Below are 21,055 nucleotides of genomic sequence, written 5' to 3' on the forward strand. Positions count from 1 at the left end.
TATCTTCTTACTATATGTTCCATTCGTGTATATATATATATATATATATATATATATACACACACACAGAGAAGGTGGAAGTTGCCGTACAAACTGTAAGAGGCTAGATGAGTAACTGAGTATATATATCTCTTCTTACTATATGTTCCATTTGATGAAGTGGGCTGTAGCCCACGAAAGCTTATGCTCTAATAAATTTGTTAGTCTCTAAGGTGCCACAAGTACTCCTGTTCTTAGAACAGAAATAATATTTCCTTTTTTCTGTTTTGTCTATTTATACTGCAAAAACTTTGGGGCAGGAACTCTCTCTTATTGTGTGTTTGTACAATTGTGCCTTTAGGCACCATTATAATAAAACAACAAACAATGATGTCGGCTGGAGGGAAAGACTTACAAGGAAAGAGTAAAAGAGCTAAATACATATAGAGGCTTGTTCTCATTTACACTAAGGCCATCTTCACTGCACTCTGGCAATGTAAGTGGGCCTTAAAGTAAACAAATGCATTTTTCACCCCCCCGGCATTAGTTTAAATGAGGATCAGACCAGTAAACTTAGCAAATTGTTGATGTGATAATTTACCACAAACATTTTAAGTATGGATCAGCTTGGAAAGAGAGCAAACGATCTAAAGTGGCACAAGGGAAAACTAGAAGTAATTAGAAGAATGTAAGAAAAAGGAAAATTCACGCTAACTATACGGAAATAATTTACAACACTGAGATTTACTGAATTGTAGACTAGTATCCAAGGGCAGTGATGGAAACTCTATAATTTCAGGTTTCAGAGTAACAGCCGTGTTAGTCTGTATTCGCAAAAAGAAAAGGAGTACTTGTGGCATCTTAGAGACTAACCAATTTATTTGAGCATGAGCTTTCGTGAGCTACAGCTCACTTCATCGGATGCATCCGATGAAGTGAGCTGTAGCTCACAAAAGCTCATGCTCAAATAAATTGGTTAGTCTCTAAGGTGCCACAAGTACTCCTTTTCTTTCTATAATTTCAAACATTTAAAACAATAATAGAAAAGCATTAGAAAATGTACCATAGGGAGGAATCCTATACTAACAGATGGGATAGACTAGATGACCCAATATGTGTTTTCTATCCCTAATTTCTAAGGTTCTATGATTTTTACACTCTATTGTGTACTGCTTTATTGTACTATCTAATAAAGAATTTGTAACAAAGTAAAGGATCATACTGAGATTAAATCAGCAACAAACTCCAAGAAACATATAATGTTTTAGTTGAGGACTCAATTTTTACCTACACTTTCAATGTGAAACACAAATATGAACTAAACATTATAATTTCCAGGTTTACCTATCAGAATACGCAATACAAAGTTAGTATTTAAATGTTATTTTTTATTTTGAAAAAGTACTAAGAATGTACATTGCTTTTTAAAAGATCCTGTGTAAAGTCACAGATGTAAGCCACGCTGATTACACAGTAGGATTTCATTCATTTTAACCCAGAGGCTATTATTATGCCTGTTACCAATGCAAGAAAGGGTTTCCTGTCCCTGTAGCACAGTTCTTTAATAACATTTGCATGCAACTCAATATTACTGAACACTCGTAATGTGCTTAGTTTGAGATAAGAAGATGGAAAACAGAAATGTGAAATAAATTGTAATATGGGTCTATTGCAAAGTTTCCTAATTTATATGAGAGATTCAATACACACAGAGACAAAATATCCATAATTTGTGAAAGAGGGTCAGTGGCAGAATAAAAAAATACTGCTTCTTAAGTATGTGTGTGTTGGGAGAAGGTGACGATCAAATTGATTTCAGCCAAAGCAAATTTTGACATGAACATCAACTCAACCTAAATCTGCTACAGTGCTGTAATAAATCATTTTATATGGCTATCAATGTACTTACCATATATATACACACAGCACCATCATAATAATCAGAGGAAAGGGACAAGTCTGCGACAATATTGATTGAACACAGAAGCAGAAAGGCTAGTGGGTGGCAGCATTCACAACCTAAACTCAACATTAGAAAGTTTATTCATTCCCACTCATTTGCTCTTTTGCATTGTATCTGATTTTTCTGGATTTCTGCATTTTAGTGACATATCTTAGAGCTCTCCAAGTTATTTTCAATACAGCTATAACAAATATGTGCAATTATTTGTGTAAGAATATCAGTTTGAAACAGAATACATTTGATCTCTCAGGCTTGTACCAAGTTCTCATAACTGATTGCATGTCTCATACCTGATGGCATAGTTCATGTACAATAACCATGGTGACATCCAGTAAGTAGGATATAGAAGAAATGCTTGGATCCAGCAGTATTCTTTGCTCCACAAAAACACTTAGTCCCCAGTTCTCCATAGCAGCATATGGATGCTTAGGCACAGCTAACAGATCTAGAAACAGAACAAAATGTGTTTTAACATGCTTGTGGAAGCTATTATGCTCTAAAGTTATTGTAAGTAAAAGCTATAAACCATTAGGTTTTTCTTAATAACATCTATGTAAAAAGTAAGCTGTTCATTTGAGTTCTCCCCTTACAATATTATCTTTAAAAATCATTTTAATAAGAATAGTTTCTTTGGTTCTTACTTCATTATTTGTTCTCTCATATCTTATGATTTCCATCTTGTAACACAGTCAAATACTGGATTTTTAATGGGAGTAGATTTTGTATATATTATTTACCTTTTAAAATATCCTCTCTATTGCTTATTTATTTATATTAATTTATTTAATGCCATTCATGCCCCAGGTGCATTACACAAAACAATAACACAGACCGCCACCAAACACAACATGAATTTTATTCCTTGTTGACACTGACTTAGTCGGGGACATATTGTATATCAAAGATGCTTGTCAGTAAAGGCAATGGATAACATCCACGGAAGTTCTGAAGTAATACTTCACAATGACTACCTTCAAGATGACAGGTGACCATTCAAATTAAATTCTTAAAGTAGCAGGTACTGTACACTGAAGCCCTATTCTGTGTGTAGTATTACTGGCAGACATGCTCTGGGGGAAGAAAGAATTCTGACAATTCTCAAACGTATCTTTCCCTATTTCTCTTTCTAGGACTCCTGAAACCACTGGAGCAATTCCATAATGACACAAAGGCTGACAAAACATAAAGATGAGAATGGGGCCAGCCTTTATGCACACAGCAGAAAGAGGGCAGGGGACTTCTCCCAATAGTATCTGGGCTCAACAAGTGGGCAGAGGAGAATGCAAGGTCCACTCAAACTTGACAGAGATTTTACTGTAAAAAGGTGAAAAGTATGTAACTTGCCTTACGGATGGGAGTAAACCTGGGTTTACTGGAGGATGACTTATTTGGCTTCTCTACCCAGAGGAATAAAAGTACCATATGGCTAACAACAATTCTATCAATTCTAAGATATACATTTTCCAAGGTTGCTTATTTCAGGTTTAGGAAGGATACAGGAATATGTGGTACAATAGGCCAAGATGGGCCACCAGTGGGAAATGGGCCACCAGTGGGAGTCTCACTGCAGAAATCGAAGAAACACTGTATGAATTTAGAACTTTGACATATGCCAGTCTCAAGTAGCTCCACACCCAGGTGATCGTCAAGTAATGCCCAGGCTTGCCTCCATTGAAGTCAAAATAGTCACTGACCTCAGCGGGAGCAGGAGAAGACTCCAGTAGCTACTTCAATATTCAAAATAACTAGAAGTATCCCAATTGCAGAGTCAGGATGTGATGCTGTATGATTAAAGATGACCATTTATAGCACTGATATTACCACTGTTCTATAATTGCAACAAATCTTGCACAAAGTATGTCATGTAAGGTATCAATGGAAAAATTACAATTTGCTAAGTATGATTATCTTGTTTATATGCATATGTCATCTTCGTATTTGAAGTTATGAATATTGGTGATGTACTTGTATCTAAAACATGTTTGTTCCTGGCTGATACACCCCAGATAGAATTTACATTAGGGCTAGACAGCCGTGTTGATGGCACATCAAGGACACTCCATTCTCATAATGGGACATTGAAGCAACTCATCCTATCCAGATACCTCTTCCTGAGGATGTCTCAGACAGCAGGGAGCCAGTGGCCACTCCCTGCAATTCAGCAAACCATGTTGGGCCAGTAACTTCTCAGGCAACTGGGCTGTGGGATTTCTTTGGGACAGTATATTTCCAGGCACATGATAGAGGATATAAAAGACACCTGAGACATCTCTATTTTGCCTCTTTCTTGCTCTAATTCTCTGGACTATGGATTTACAGCTAAAAGGAGCATCTTGAACTATGAACTGAGGACCTGCCAATCTTTTGGAAGTTAGCAGAGAGACTTTTGCAAACCAGCAGTCTATTCCATCACAGCGCCAAACCTGATACAAGGACTTCACAACTATTCATATGTATATGACCTATTAATCATTTATAACTCTCTTTTCTTTTATTAATAAATCTTTACTTAGTTTACTAAGGATTGGCTGACAGTGTGATATTTGGGTAAAATCTGAAATACATACTGATCCTTTGGGATCAGTAAGAACCTGGTGAAATGGGTTCTATATTACTATATTAGATTAGGTCATTTTACTGTATTAGATTGGGTCATCTGGATGGGAGTCAAGGGCTGGAATGCCTAAAGAGGACTGTGTTTGGCTTCTGGTTAACCAGTGTGTCACTGCAGAAGCTCTTTTGTTACGGGTTTGGTGACTTTAATTATAAACGACCAGTTTTGGGGATGGTCTGCCCAGTCTGCCCCGAGTGTGGCATTCTCAGTGTCTATCCCAGGCACCAGGTCACACAGAAACTTCACCAGTACGTAGAAGTAGCTATTGTAATGACACAATTAAACAAACAAAAAAGTGTGACTCAATAGTCCTAGACCTCGCTACTATAGTAACTTCAAAATAAGATTTTTTTTAAACATTTTGAAGTATACAGATTGTTTGGAATCACTGCAGTTAGTTATAATTGACATGTGAAATACAGGTACAAACAATTGAGCCAAAACAGATAAACCAAAAGTTCCTGGGTGAGATCTCAGTGAGAATGGTGAGATCCAGACCTCACTGAAGTCCATAGCAAAACTAACATTGACTTCCAGACCCCCCAGTCTATTGGAGAACTAACTGCTTTGCTAGCAGCAGGTAGATTGTTAATGACAGGACAGCAAAGCATTTATGAAGTCTCAAACTACTCGCACATTAAAAGTTAAGCATGTGCGTAAGTGCTTTATGGAACTCATAAAGTGATAACAGAACAGTAGAGTGCCTGGGGTCCACGCTGGTTTCCAGAAAATATTGCTATGTTAATGCTCTTGGTTGCTTCTGCGTCCTCCCCCCCACCCTAATATGGGTAATTTCAGGAGTCTTTCAAAGCCCATAGACATGGTATTAAAACACTTAACATATAATAGGGTACACCTCAGTGCTTGGAAACATTCACGTTTTTCCTAACTGAGAGGGATTGGATGCAATGCACGCTGAAGTCCCATTGCTTTTGATGAGCTCTGAATCAGACCCTGAACATTGCTGTTATATAACTAGACTATTCTGTCAAAAAATCTGAGTGCCAATGGATAAGTGATATTTTGCAATGGGAGATCTTGATTCTGTAGATTTTGTTATTGCTACTCAGCTCGACATTGTCTTTGAATAAAACTTCCAGTATACGCTTGATCTTGTGACATAAGAAATCCATATCCATAAATGGAAATTCAGTAAATTAAACGTTTGGTTCAGGAGCCACAGTGTTTCAGGTTCAAGTCCCAACAAAAGAATCTGGTTTTACTTCTTATTACACCAATAGGAAAATAGGGACGGTATATTGTGTTGCTGAAGCTGCCATCCATTAAGATTCCTTCTGTATTTTTTAAGGAACAGGGTGAGACCCAGTTCTATCTTGACTTAACACAATAGCAAAAAAAGGCGATGATGCCCATGTTTTGATAGAAATACCTTTCACACGTTGTACTGCTTAGACTGTTCTGTACTAACCAGAAAATGTGAGCTGCTGGATATAGAATAGCTACTGTGTATGGTGCATCCTGTTATTCTACTACCTATTTAATTAAATTATTTGTAAAGCACTTGTGAATGTTTGATTATGTGGAAATCTCTGTAGAAATAGAAGTGCTTGTTATTACTGGCAGAGAATAATATCCTCATACAACATAAAACTGTTACTTGAGATTTCCTGATACAGCAGTGCAGAGAATCCTATGTTCTACTGACATAATAGAGGGCTTCCACCTCTTAACCTTCACAAAGACTAAATTCATGACTTAGAATAAAAACTATACAGTCAAAATAAAGTCACCAGAAATGAAATAAAGGAGAAAAGGTGCAAGATCTTGACACTATAATGTACTGCACTGTCGAATGGTAAAAATACAATTATTCAATCGCAAGGAAAGCATTTGGATGTGTTTGATTGACATTCAGCTCTCTGAGAGTCTGATGGAAAGCATTCTAACAATAAAAATTGCATGTAACATCACAGAATCTTATTTCCAAATATTTAATTGTCTTCATAATTATGTGAGTTCAACATTAGTATATAATTGCCTGATCTTATTAGTGATTATAGTCATGATACCAAATAGAAACTGTCAATTTAACATTGAACCATTTAAGCTGGTCTTAAAGATCCTCTACCCTAAAAGTTGCATTCTTATCGTTACCTATGATACTTACACTCACACTCCTCTGATTTCAATTTAATCTGGACAAATAATGGTGCTTTTTCATTTTTCTCATTTATTTATGCCAGATCCCTTGACACCCACAACTGAGAAAGCATGAGGTCCTCGTTCCTGCACAACTGAAGTCAGTGGGAGCAGGATCAGACTCTAGGTGTGCTTAACTGGAAAGCAAGATTCCTGCCCCTCAACAGGAATGCCCTGCATCTGGGACTTTTCTCCCATTCTTCTGTCAGTCTCCTGCATTCTTCCACTAACCCATTGGCTTCTCCTTTCCCTGCATCGAGACATTCCTTATCCAATGAGAAAGTTGTCAGAGATACTTGTATACATTTTTATTAGTGTTATATATCTCTCTCTGTGAGTTTGGTGGTTACTGTATTGCTGACTGGAAAGTAGCTAAGGGTTAAATCCTGTAGGAACTCAAAACAAGGGCTGCAGACAGAGTCCAACTGCCTGGAGCTCCGATGGACAATACCAGAAATCCACTTCTGACGATGACCTCTATCCCATCTGGAGAAACACATAAACCAGTTTGACTAGGTTCAGGAGGCCTGCTCAAAACCTCAGGAAAGCTTCAGGTGGGAACTTTCAAACAAAGGACCTTTAAAGGGATAAAAGACAGCTGGTGTCCTGAGACAGACAAACACTGACTGGTGGGTCTACCAGTCTGGGAAGGGTGAAACAAGAGTAAGAAAAAAACAAAATCTATATTTATCCAAGACGCAATGCTATCTTTCTCTGGGATGCAAATTTACTTCAAGCCTCTGGTGTCAATTTGGCAGCTCTGGGACACAGCTACTTGTGCATGTCCAACAGGAAGTAAAACCTTAACCCCCAAACGAGTTATTCATACTCTTTCTGCAACCTTTTTTGAAATCTTGGAACAGTTGGGTGTGAGAGGTAAAACTGCTCTCACACAGCTTTAACTTCTGTGACCAGCATATATGAGCAAATCACCCTAGATCTCACTGACTTTTGTAACAGCACTGATAGCATTCTTCACCAGTGTATCCCATGTCTTAGTCATAAATTGGTCTTTTTTCCACAACACCAGGTACATAGCACATGTATTTATTATCCACATGTTTTCCTGGAAATTCATAACTTTTGCAAGAAAAATCCCACTCTCCAAAACTGTTTTGAGTTAATCTACATTTCTCTGGTAATATTCTGTTTTCAAAGCTTCTTGTAATGTTGTATATGAAGGTTGCTGTCAAAAAAATATTGTTTACAGCAAGGATTTATTCTGTTGAGACATTCTGCTACCCAGTTCCCATTAATCTGAACCATTCCCTTGTACTGCTAATTGGTGGAGGATGCTTCTCTGTAGCAGAATACCTTTTAATGAGCCACATACACTTTAAGGGACACCATCAACTAGAAAAAGTCACAGTTCTGGCTGAAAGTGTTGTGTCCACTGCAAGTTAAAAGTAATACTTAAGAAGTTAGTAAAAATTAATTTCTCTCTATTTTTTCAGTTTGTTTACTTCTAACAAAAATCTATGAGCAGGTAATTTCACTTTTTATTTTATAGAATCATAGGACTGGGAGGGATCTTGAGAGGTCTTCTAGTCCAGTCCCCTGCACTCAAGGCAGGACTAAGTATTATCTAGACCATCCTTGACTGGTGTGTGACATTCTGTACCTTGGGGGAGCACCCCCCACACACCCATATTCCTCATCTGTATATAACTGTGGTATTACATATAAAGCATGCCTTGTAAGGTATCAGAGGAAAGGTTATGATCTGCTGAAAGTCATTTCGCTATCAATATATGCATATCATTAATGCATGTGAAGTTATGAGAATCGTGTTGTACGGTTGTCACTAAAATATGCTGTAAATTGGGGAACCAGCCAGACATTAGCTCCCCAGAGGCAACAGCAAGGAAAGCAACCAATACCCAGGCAGGGTGTGAAAAAAACCATCAACAGCCATTGTCCAGCAAGGGAGCTACAATTCAATGACTCACCTGCATGAGGCCACATCAGGGGGATTGCTCAATCTTGCCTGGAGACTCAGCAATGCATCCAGACATATCTGGACTTGTGTTTTACAAGCCCATGGACTGAGGGTATAAAACCGAACACAGGAGGCCCATGCTGGGCCTTTCTCCTTCACCCACCTACACTGCAAGCAACAAGGACACTCTGAAGACTCGAACTGAGGGGACTGGCCCAGATTTCAAGGGTGAAATCTGTGTACTATGAACTGCAATATCCAGTGGGGTGAGAAAAACTGCTTAGTCTAGTTGTTACCCAGTCTAATAGAATTGAGAGGTTAGACTGCGTGCTTATATTTTATTTCTGTTGGTAACTAACTCTGACTTTTTGCCTATTACTTAAAATCTATCTTTTCTAGTCAATAAAGTTGTTTAACTGTTTATCTTTACCAGTGAGTTTGCCTGAAGTGTTTGGTAATCTGCTTAGGTTTGCAAAGGCTAGTGTATGTCCACTTTCCAGAGATGAAGTGGTGAACCAATTAATAATTCTGCACTGCCCATCTTGAGCAGTGCAAGACGGTATATTCCTGAGATACAGTGCTGGGAGCTGGGGGGATTTGGCTCTGGTGCCTTTCTCTGTGTGATTCCTAAGTGGCTCTAGGAGCATTCATGCAGTATAGCTGGGTGTGGTGGGGCTCCACATGCTGTTGTGCTGAGTGATCACAGTGCCTGCAGAGGCTTGCTGCTTGTCACTAGCAAGGCATTGTGAGAGACAGCCCAGGCTGGAGAGAGTTCAGGGGGCACAGAGGTCCCACAGTCCCAGGCTCCACCTTGGTGGGATCCCGTCACACGATGTTTGTCTAACATATATAAAATCAGTCGCCCCCTTTCTTCTAAACCAGAGCCTAATTGAAAGCCCTCTAAAGTCAATGGAAGGACTCCAATTGACTTTAACACATGATGGATAAAAATCAATAAAAAAAAATAAAAATCACATTCCTTTTATTTAAAATGTTTTATTATGTAAATTATAATCTATTTTTCTTTTTAAAAATAAACTTGTTTAAAATAAAATCAAAACCAATAAAAATACATTAAAACCTAAACTTATTATAATCTCTCCAAACATTTAAATAAAAAATAAATATGCTGAATCTATTAGCCATTTTCAAAAACTGTGAGTTAAAGGCTGCTTTTCTATATAAAGAAAGAATCATGGGGGAGGGGAATCTAACTTTTGAGGACAAGTTTTATAAATATGGCAAAATAGGTCATATACTATATTAAGAGCTTATTTAAGAAAAATAAATTTTATATGCTGTTATATGTTTAATTTAATTCCAGTTACCATCTTACTGCAGCTTGACACAAATCATGAGGAAAAAGTTAATTATCTAGTAAAGAAGCAATATATCATTCACCATTTTCTAACATATTAAAAATGTACAATTAATTAATAAGAATCTGAAAATATTAAGCTATATGGTTGCTTAAATAAATGTATATAGTTATAGTGTTGTACCCTCTTGAGTAGTGAGAAGATGTACCAAATCTAAAGGTGTAAAGGTTCTATTTAGTTATAAATCAACATGTTTTAATGGGATTTAATGAGAATGCATCTTTCTTTAGAAAGTAACAAGTAAAATGGAAAAGTTGATTAAAATTGATTATTTAAATCGAGGCTTTTCACTTGGTGATTTAAATTGCCTTGATTTAAAATCAATCCATCCTGCTTCAATGCTGCAGCAAAAAAGCACTTCTAATTTGTTTTTAAAATTATTTTAAAAGAATAGGACAAACTGGCCTGCATTTTCAGAATTGATTAGTGAGTTTGGGTGTCCAACTTGAGACACCCCTTCAAACAGGCCTGATTTTCCAAAACTACTGAATCCCTACCTTCTGAAAGCCTGGGCCCTTTAAGCTGTCTCAAATTGGGCACCTAATAACTGAGGTACCCAAAATTATTAGTCACTTTTGAAAATTTAGGCTGCTATTTTAAGGGACTTCTGAAGCCTTTACTTGAAATACTGTACACATTCAAACTCACACCAGAGGATAATCATATTATTTGGTGGCTCTTTGAGCAACATTTCTATCTATCCATTTTCTTATTTTGCCACCCATCATCATATTATCTGAGTACCTACCCTAGACAACATCCTTCTATACATAAGATATGCACTGAAAGGATATATGGACATAAGTCTATGGAGCTAGCATAAGGGTCTAAGTCTATATGCCATTAGTTCAGTCAAAATCAAATAGCTTGTTGCAGACCAGACCCTGAGGAAAAATCATTGACACGCAGCAGTTTACGGTTGATTTTTTTATTGCTTCTTATTGCACTACAAAGTATTACCTAACATTAACTGGCATAAACAATGGCAGAGATTTTCAGGGAGCTTTTGATATAAACAGCAGATGCTAAATGCCATGTGAATGTTAAAGTTCCCAAGAGGAAAAAAATGATGGAGGGAGAAAAAAAATCTATCAGAAGAAAAATAAGTAAAATATAAGTAGTAATTGGAAAGAGAAACCATGATATCATTTCAGACTACTGAGTCTTGATACTTAGTGAAAGCCAGTATACAATTTAAGAAAATAAAACAGCAACCCATGGATTTAGTATTTGACATGCATATTATTAAATTACTTTAGATTTTTATAACCCCTGTCCATAGATCACAGCTTTACATTTCAAAGAGCATCAAATCATTCAATGTTGAATTGAAAAATGAATTCAATGTCCCATTAAAGCTGAATTATGTATCATCTTGGTTGTATTGATTGGAATATGAACAGTCTTTTATTTTAAACAATATCTGCATATATATTATGAATTGCTGTGTAATAGTGAGTATGAAAAAGTACCTTCCACAAAATTTCTAGTGAAGAAAGGTATTATAATGGTTTATATAAAAGTTTCTCTCCTTTGAATTCTACTACTTATATTCTAAACATTCTTCTTCAGCGTATATTAGATCAAAGAATGACACACAGACAGAATGAACACTGAGGCAGAGACTGAACTGAACTTAGGCTTTTGCAATTCCAAGTTACAGTACCAGTACATGATGTGCATCTGCTATGATACATAAGACACATATCAAAAAAAGAAATATACTCTTATTCCCAAATACTTGAAAAAGGGAATTTTGTAGCCTTCAGAAAATGCAGTTTACTAAAATACTAACTACTATGTTTAGTAAATACTAAAAGCACTGACATGATGGAAAATTGCCAACAGCCATTTTCCTAACGCCATAGTTAATAGAGCATGAGGATTCTATAGCTCAGAACAACATGTAACTGATTACGGAACACTTCCAGTATGAGTACTGCTATAAAGAAAATGATCACGTCCATGCCACTGCCAAATTCTATCTTTCCACAACAAATCCAAGGAACAAAGCTTGCACAGAAAACACCAGAAATCCATATTATTTAAGAACAATAACAATGAGGTAAAATAAGTCCATAGATTTAGGATATAAAACCCAGATGTACTATACCAATAAAGAACATGTGAACATTTGCATCTGGAAATACTCTATGTCCAGAGTTGCATCCTTTATGTTAGTTTTGGGATAAAATATTATCAATTACTATCAGTACAGTTGAGATGGTGAGCAGGACTGAGGTGGGGGAGGTGGCAAGATTCATGCCCATTACTCATACCATTTCTAAAGAACTCCACTTCTGCCATATCATAGTATTGCAGCTGGGGAGAAAGTAGCATTATAGCCAGTCATTTACACTGGACTCCTGAGGTCAATGGGTTTGTGTGGGCTGTGGAAATATTCCACCGTCATCTCTTTTCTTGGCTCTTCTAGTTGACAATGAAAAATAGACGGCACCATCTTGAAACAAATTCACTTACTATTGAATCTCTCTCATGGGATATTTTTAAAGTCCTACTTTGATCACTCTATTGCCTAAATTAACCTTTGTTTGATGTCTTGATAGGAGTTCTTTAATGGAACTAAAGATAAACTAGTGCAATAGTAAAAAACAGATACATTAATAAAACTGTGCTCTCCTGTTGATTCTTGTTGAGATATTTATGGAATTTAAACAGATTATATTATTAAAACATGTTTTAAGCAAGTAATTGTTCATTGATTTTGTCTTTAAAATGAACGCTAAATATCCTTCTGTGACATAACACAATGTAAGTTTAATTCTGAATTGCAAAGAAATGCCATCTGCAATTTAATAATACAAGGCTCAATGATTAAATCCTTACTTGGGACTATAAGATCCCCCTTGTACAAAAGCATGAGGTAGGATTGCCAACTTTCGAATCGCACAAAACCAAACACCCTTGCCCCTCCCTCTCCCCTTCCCCGAGGCCCTGCCCCTCCCCTTCTCTGAGGCCCGGCCCCCACTCATTCCATCCCTCCTCCCTCCGTCACTCGCTCTCCCCCACCCTCACTCACTTTCACTGAGCTGGGGCAGGGGCAGGGGGTTGGGTGCAGGAGAGAGTGAGGGCTCCGGTTGGGGTGCGGGTTCTGGGATGGGGCCGGGGATGAGAGGTTTGGGGTGCAGGAGGGGGCTCTGGGCTGGGGCCAAGGGGGTTGGGGTGCAGGAAGGGGTACAGGTTCTGGGCTGGGGGTGCAGGCTCTGGGTTGGGGCCAGAAATGCAGGGTTCAGCGTGCGGGAGGGGCTCTGGGCTGGGACCGAGGGGGTCAGAGTGTGGGAGGGAGCTCAGGGCTGGGGCAGGGGGTTGGAGTGCGGGCTCCGGGAGGGAGTTTGGGTGTGGGAGGGGCTTCAGGGCTGGAACAGGGGCAGGGGATTGGGATACGGAAGAGGGTTCAGGGTGCAGGCTCTGGGTGGCACTTACCTCATGGGGCTCCCAGAAGCGGCTGCCATGTCCCCGCAGCCACTAGGCACAGGAGTGGGCAGGGGGCTCCGCGTGCTGCCGTTGCCCACAGATGCCATCCCCCGCAGCTCCCATTGGCTGAGGTTCCTGGTCAACTTCTGATATTTCTGTACCTTAATAGCTCTCTCAATGTATGATTCTTAGGCATTCTCTGTATCAATTTACTTACGATACTACTGTGTCAAGTCAACGGAGGCTTAACAATTCACCATACTCGCATAGCTATATTTGTATTATCTAATATGTGAAATGTATGCTTGGAAATGAAACAGAAATATTCTAAAATAAGACATCTAGCAAAACTTCCCAAAGCTGTAAACTGCATGTGACCAGATGAATCCTATTGTTCTGAATAAAATTTTCTGCTAGTCTGAATATGTTTATCAGACCATACTTTGGACAGGAAACCTTGCACTGTATACAGGAAAGTTATGCTTTGTGTCTTGGTTGCAGCTTCAGTACATTGTGCTTCACCAAATTCAGTGACAGCAGGAGAACTGGGAGAGGTGCCTGGAAGACCAGAGGAAGACAAGATAGAGGAGCTAAGAGAAACAGGCCAGAGGGAGACTGGGTTACAGCTGAAGAAACTAAGATTAATTGCAGGCGGAACTGAAAGATACTGTCACAGGATACTGAGAAATGTGACATGAGAAACTGAAAAATGTTGCCAGAGGACTTGAGAGACATGGTTGAAGTGAATGAGAAACACTGCCAGGCAATCAGAGACAAGACTAAGACAGGGAGATGAAAAATTTGGCTGGGCTAGCTGGTAAGTGAGGCCTTAGGAGCTGAGGAAACATTGCCAACAACACAGAGATATACAGGGGAGCAGAGCCTTGTAAAAAAGAGGGAGAAGAGTGTCTGGGCTTAATTTTAAATACAGGATCTATTTTCACTTGTTTGGGGATATTTTGTCACAACACACCTGCAGCTCCTCAGCCCCACTCAAACTAAAGCATTTGTACATCCTCTATTTATACAACAGGGTGAACGATAAATCCCCTTGAAAAATCCTATCATTTCCACTGCTCAAGTGTAAGTGTTGAAGTATCAAGCTGATGGTGCACAACATGCTGAAATAACATGTTATTTCAATCACTTCTTGGTTGTTAGCTTAGCTAGACATTTTAACACTTTAAATATTTTTGCCTTCTACCCGTTCAACAAGCCTTAAGCCAATAAAGCAGCAGAGAATGACACAGGAGCACCAGAGGCCAGTGTAACTTTGGGAGAACAGTGCAAGTGGTTTCAGGATTACTGGAGGGAGCAGCTGTACCAGCCAAAGCAGTTTTGGAGTGGGAAAGGGAACATATCAAGTACATATCAAAGGAGTGGGAAAGAGAACTTCAGGCTACCTGAGCAGCTCAGAGCACCACAGGAAGAGCCAGGAGAATCACAGCAACAATGGAAGACCAGGGGAACATTGTAAAAAATGTTTGTAAGGGAGTTTTCAGGTTGTACCCCTAAGGGCAGCTAATCATCTACAGGAGCTCTTACCCAGTATCTTTCTGCTTTGGCTGCAGTGGGTTTCAATGGCCTCAGTTTTTAGCTACTAACTGGTGGTACCTCCATCCGACTGTTTAAAGAAATCAGGAACCTTACGGTACCTCACTATGTGGTTCAACTATCCCATACCCAGTACTTACCCCATAACTAGTCTGATACCTCATACATATACACTTCTGACACCTCTGTAATGGATGAACCAACAATCAAAGGGCACTTTATTTGCAAGGGGAAATATAGAGGAAGCATATAAAAGGAAGGGGAGGACGGATTTGGAGGGGGTACATCAATAACACCATACAACCCACAAACAACATAAAATCCTAGGGTAGATTTCATTCGATTCACAAGTCCAGTTTATTCCTCACTAGCGAGCTCCATAATGTGGAGGATCCCACATACCTTAATGAGGCATTGCAGGCCTGAAGCTGCTTGAGTGCAGCGAAGCAATGAGGACATCTAGTCAGCCAAAGGACAAACCTCTCTGCAGCAGTAATAGGCATTACTCTCAGTGGGAAAATTCCCCACCATGTAGGGGGCCTCCTTGGTGTTTCCAAGACCTTTTGCTCTCTCCCGGACTAGTTCGGCAAACCCCTTTCAGGACAAAATAGGCAACACTCTAGGCAGAGGGAGACAGTCAGGGGATGGCCCTGTTCACACTTATAACACTGACACTCCTCGGTGAGGCATCGGCAGCAGGGATCAAACCTGGAACCTCTTGATCTTAGAGCATGAGCCTCTATTGCCTGAGCTAAAAGGAACATCTCTGTCAGCCGAAGTTGTGTCAGGCTCATCTATCTCTAGCTGACCTAGCCACCACTAGACAGGGACATAGTGCCACACAGAGCAGGCATGGCTTACATGTTGAAAGAGGAGACAAGGACAGAGGAGAAGTGAAACTGGATTAGCAACAGAGCACCATAAACACGAATTAACTGAAGTACAATGGAGGTGATTAGGCAGAAATCCAGGAACAGCACAAGCAGAAAACCAGTCTAGCCAGCTTTTTTTTAAAACGAACAGCACATAATGTCCAATACATTTGATTAAAATATGGCATTTCTTGTCTCTCTATAAAGTATTACTTGCCGCAATGCACTCATGGCTGTATCTCATGTTATATAATGGCATTCCAAACTCATGAAGATAAATGTCTTATCTAATAGTAGCCCACTTTGTGCTCTGAATACATATAAAATCTCTTCTAATTAAACAGATATCAGAATGATTTCTCCAAGTAGCATTTTATTCTCTTTGTGGTAGATTTAAACCTTATAACTGTTTTAAAGAATCATAAAATCAGGATCACAAATCTCTTCATTTATATTTGATAACCTATAAATAATTTATATTAAAATAAGAGTTTACCTTTTTTTCAATGTTTACTTTGTGAAGTCTTTTTTTCTTTAAAAATCACATCTATTGGATTTTCCTCCATGCCCATCTTACCTCATTATTATTTATAAAAAAAAGCAAATTCTGTTCATTTCAATTTTTGCAATATTTCAGTGAAAGATTTTGCTGCATCTGCAACATTTTAGTGGAGAACATGTTAGGTCAGGCTTCCCCCTCAAGAACGCATGAGCAGGTCATTCAGAGTTAAAAACTGGCAGCCCATTCTTTATGGAGGAGTCATAGAGGCAGAAGCCAGGGCAGGGTGTCTGCAGAAAGGACTAATTCCTTAAGGCTTACATGCATTCCCAACCTCTCCGTCGTGCAGTTGTTTATAAAATATATTTAGAGACAATAATACACTTTCCCAGATGCTGGCCACAGTGTTGAGATTACTGCTAATGCTCTTCTAAAGCCACTACTGGGGCCAACCTTCAGCACAGCCAATAGCGCTATCTCCTCTCTGTACACTGACATCAATGTGAGGCAGCAGAGGATAACTAGCAAGAGCACAGGAAAGGATGCTATTAAAAGAGGACATAGTAGACATGCATGGGAAATGTACTTACCAGTAAAAAAAAAAAAAGTGTTAAGAGTTCTCCTTTTGGCATCCAGCTGGAAGTAGTTAGCATTATAGCACCATGTCTCAGGAAGCCTGAGGTAGCAAATTTTAGGAAAGGCCTTGAGGGTGGAGGCTGACTCTGCTTGACACCACTTCAAGAGATTGCCAGTTTTTGAATTGCAAGATGAGAAAGAGAGAAAAGGAAAGAGGTAAAGAAAGGGAGAGATGGAGTGAGGAACCTGGAAAGATGCAGAATGAGAGAAGAGGAGGGTCTCCAACAAACTCCTTTTCTGGTGAGTAAATTTGCATTGTCAAAGATCCCCACTTTTCTCCTGTTCTGAAGGAAGCATCACAACTGCTTTCAGCTGTGTCAAGCAGATTCCTCAGAAAGAAGGTTGGCAGGCTTACCCAAGGGGTAAATTGCAATACTTTAAACCTGAAATCCACCTTTGCACAGAAGTCCTGGTCACTCAATAACAGTCGGTGAAGGCGAGCAAAATACCAAATTCAAGAAACTTCTAATTTTTTATTACTTTTATTATTATTATTTGCATTGAAGGGAGAAAATTTTAAGAATATTTTTGATGACAAAGAACAGGACAGGGGAGAATAACAATATGTAGATAGGATAATCCTTTAATCCAAAAATTATTTCAGTGGTCCTGCTTAATGTGTCATATAGTGCTCCATTCTTATCTGATCTTTTGGGCATATACCATCTGGGTACCAGGAATGCACCACAACTGCATGCATTATTCACTGTGCATTGCAAAATCACTCCAAAGATTTTCATACCAGATGACACACACTAACATTTCTCACATATGGCTTATTCCAATTATACCTAAAGTCCTAATCCTACAAACATACATGTACTTAACTTTAAGCACATGATCCGTCCTACTGAGACTGCAAATATAATTTTCATCCACTTTATGCCACAGCAGTGTAAGGAGACCTTAATATAAAATAAATCAGGCCCAATCAGACTACTCACAAGCTTAAATTTAAGCTGGAAGCAGATGAGGATGGGGATACTGTGATCACCAGAGAGAGGAGGAACAGGAGGAATTCCACACAGCTAGAAGTATCCAACTGATACCAGGTCCTCAGTGTGGAAACTGCAGGAGATATCTTTGAAGATCCAGCCATTGGAATGGAGGAGTGTACATGGTACACATGTGGAGGTTACTGTGCCCAACCTGCAAGTAAATCAAGCATGTCTACACAGACATCTCCAGCCATCCAAGGAAGACAGACAACCTTGTGGAGGATCCTATACTAAGAAGAATGAAAATAACATTCTGCAAGGAACAAGTGCTCAGCAGGATGGTATGCTGTCTTCCCAGAGCCAAGATGTCACTCTAAGAATAGATAAGCTTCTGAAGTCAACTGCATGCCACTGGTGACGGCGCACATCGGCATCATGTTGTAGTATCTCTCACATGTTACAGATGACTTCAGAGATCTCAGGGAGATGCTGAAGGAGAAGCGTGTCCAAGTGATCTTCTTGGAGATCTTTCCTGTCCCACAAGTGAAGGAAAACAAAAGGCAAATGATTCTGGAAGTGAAACTGTGGCTAGGTCAGTGGTGTAAGGTCGAGGGTTTTGGTTTTGTGGAACATTGGTCAACCTTCTATGGGGACGAGGGCTGTATAGTTTGGATGGCCTCCATCGCCGCAAATGAAGGGGAACCAATCTTCTAAGGAGCAAGTTGGCTAGACTAGTCAGAAAGGCGTAAACAAAAAAGGGGAGGGTGAGAACAGAGAAGAAATGAACACTCATTTAGCACAAAGTCATGATTTTGAGAATAAAATTAATAAAAAAAATGAAAGGAAGAGAAGACAAGAAATTCCTTAATTACCTATACACCAATGCCCAGAGCCTGGGTAAGACACAAAAGAAATTGGAATTGCTCATTTGTGAGTATAAATTCAATCAAGTTGGTTTTACTGAAACCTGGTGGGATGATTGACATGACTGGAATGTTAAAATCAATGGTTACATCATATTTAAGAAGATTTGAGTGGGCAAAAGGAGAAAGAGAGAAATGACATTACCTGCTTCCTACTCACAATTCAAAAGTAAGTGATCTTGAATGCTTATGGATCAATGTCCTAATAGGTAAAGCACAAGATGGGATACCAGCTGGTATTTGCTACATCCCACCAAATCACATTAGAGAACAGGATGATCAATGAGTTAAGCATGTGTCTAAATATCTAGAGAAAAATACTGCATGATTATGGAGGACTTCAATTTGCGTGACATAGGCAGGAGATCGTATGCTGCCCATATTAAAACATCCTAATTTCTAATTATAATAGATGACAATTTCCTAAATCAAAAAGTGTTGCCTCCAACATGGGGAAATTTATTAGACCTCATCTTGACAGATAAAAAGAAATTGATCACAGAAGTAAAAGTTAGTGGTAGCTTAGATAGGAGTAATCATAACTTGATCACATTAGTTATGTGCAAATAGAACAAAGTCCAAACCAGTACTATATGTACTTGGTGCCAATTATATGTTCATAGATTCCAAGGCCAGAAGGGACCATTGTGATGATCTAGGCTGACCTCCTGTATAACATAGGCCATAGAACTTCCCCAAAGTAATTACTAGCATTTATCTTTTAGAAGAACTGCTAATCTTGATTTTAAAATTGCCAGTGATGCAGAATCCACCACAACCCTTGGTAAATTGTTCCAGTTGTTAATTACCTTCATTGTTAACAATGTACACTTTATTTCCGGTGTGAATTTGTCTAGCTTCAACTTCCAGCCATTGGGTCATTTTATCCCTTTCTCTATTAGACTGAAGAGCCAATTATCAAATATTTGTTCCCCATGCAGGTACTGCAATCAAGTCACCTCTTAACCTTCTATTTTTAAGCTAAATAATATATATGTTACAGAGATATATATAAACACACACGAAGAGCCAATTTCACAAATCTCAAAACAACCATGAACCAGATCAGTTGCAAGAAAGAATTTAAATAGAAATATGTGAATGATAATTGGGAATTGTTTAAGAACATTTTACTAGATGCCTAAAGGGCCACAATCCTATAAGTGAGAAAGAAGGTCATGCTGATTATAAAAACAACCTGGCTTAGAGGGGAAATGAAGATATATGTTTTAATTTTTTATAGCTAACACACCAAAGAAAGGGAAAGTTGATAGTAATTAATGTAAATCAGAAGCTTGGAATTGTAGAAAACTGATAAGGGAAGCAAAAGGATACAAGCAGAAGCCAATGGTCAGCAGAGTTAAGGACAACAAGGAGTGTTTTAAGTATAATAGGAACAAAAGAAATCCTAACAATGGTATTGATCCATTACTAGATGGAGATGGTAGAATTGCCTTCCTTTTCTGCAGTCATGTTCAATCAATATTTCTGTTCTATATTTTTTGGAGGAAAAAAACAGATATATTCATATCATATGATGATACTGAAACACTAGCTATTTCAATAGCTACTAAAGGTCAGGACAACTTGCAGCCAAGAGTTTTAAAAGAACTGTTGATAAGCTCCTTGGAGCATTCACACTGATTTTCAGTAAGTCTTGCAACACTGAGGAGGTTCCAGAAACTGAAAGAAAGAAAATGTTGTGCCAGTATTTCAAAAAAGGTAAATGGAATGACCCAGATAATTATAGGCCTGCATCTTAACATTGATTCCAGGCAAAATAACCGAATGGCTGTGTAACAGTCCTCACAAGGGGATCTGGTTGGGGAGCGTGGCCTCATGGTCATGGTTGCAAACCTGACTGCCAAGGATGTTGTCGGGAGGGGAGCCCAGGCCCTCTCACTCCACAAGGCTCCAACCCAGGGCCCTTTGGGCTACCAGTAGGCTGGCCATCCAGGCTACTTAAGGCTGTCCTCCCTGGGCCTCTTCCTTTCATCCCCCCACTGGGGTCAGCTTAGTCTAAGGCTTTCCCCTTGTGGGGAAATCCAAACCATAATAAGTAAAGGGGGTTACCAATGTCCAAGGTCCACAGGATATTTCCCTTTCTGGCTGTCTCTGCAGTAGGTCCTCCCTTCCCTCAGGGAAGGCCCCTCTGGGCAGTTGT

General features: G+C 39.0%; 1 protein-coding gene across 2 annotated transcripts in view; it reads right to left on the minus strand.

Annotated features, from left to right (window-relative positions):
* The window catches only part of TRHDE (thyrotropin releasing hormone degrading enzyme), a 338,491-nt gene that overhangs the window by 185,114 nt on the left and 132,322 nt on the right, over positions 1-21,055 (minus strand). For both annotated transcript variants that reach the window (XM_074942032.1, XM_074942033.1), the window contains exon 4: positions 2,233-2,387. In XM_074942032.1, the coding sequence (XP_074798133.1) occupies positions 2,233-2,387 (155 nt within the window). The remainder of the gene's footprint in view (positions 1-2,232; positions 2,388-21,055) is intronic.

The sequence above is a fragment of the Natator depressus genome, chromosome 1 (assembly GCF_965152275.1).
Source record: "Natator depressus isolate rNatDep1 chromosome 1, rNatDep2.hap1, whole genome shotgun sequence".
In the NCBI taxonomy this organism is placed as follows: Eukaryota; Metazoa; Chordata; order Testudines; family Cheloniidae; genus Natator; species Natator depressus.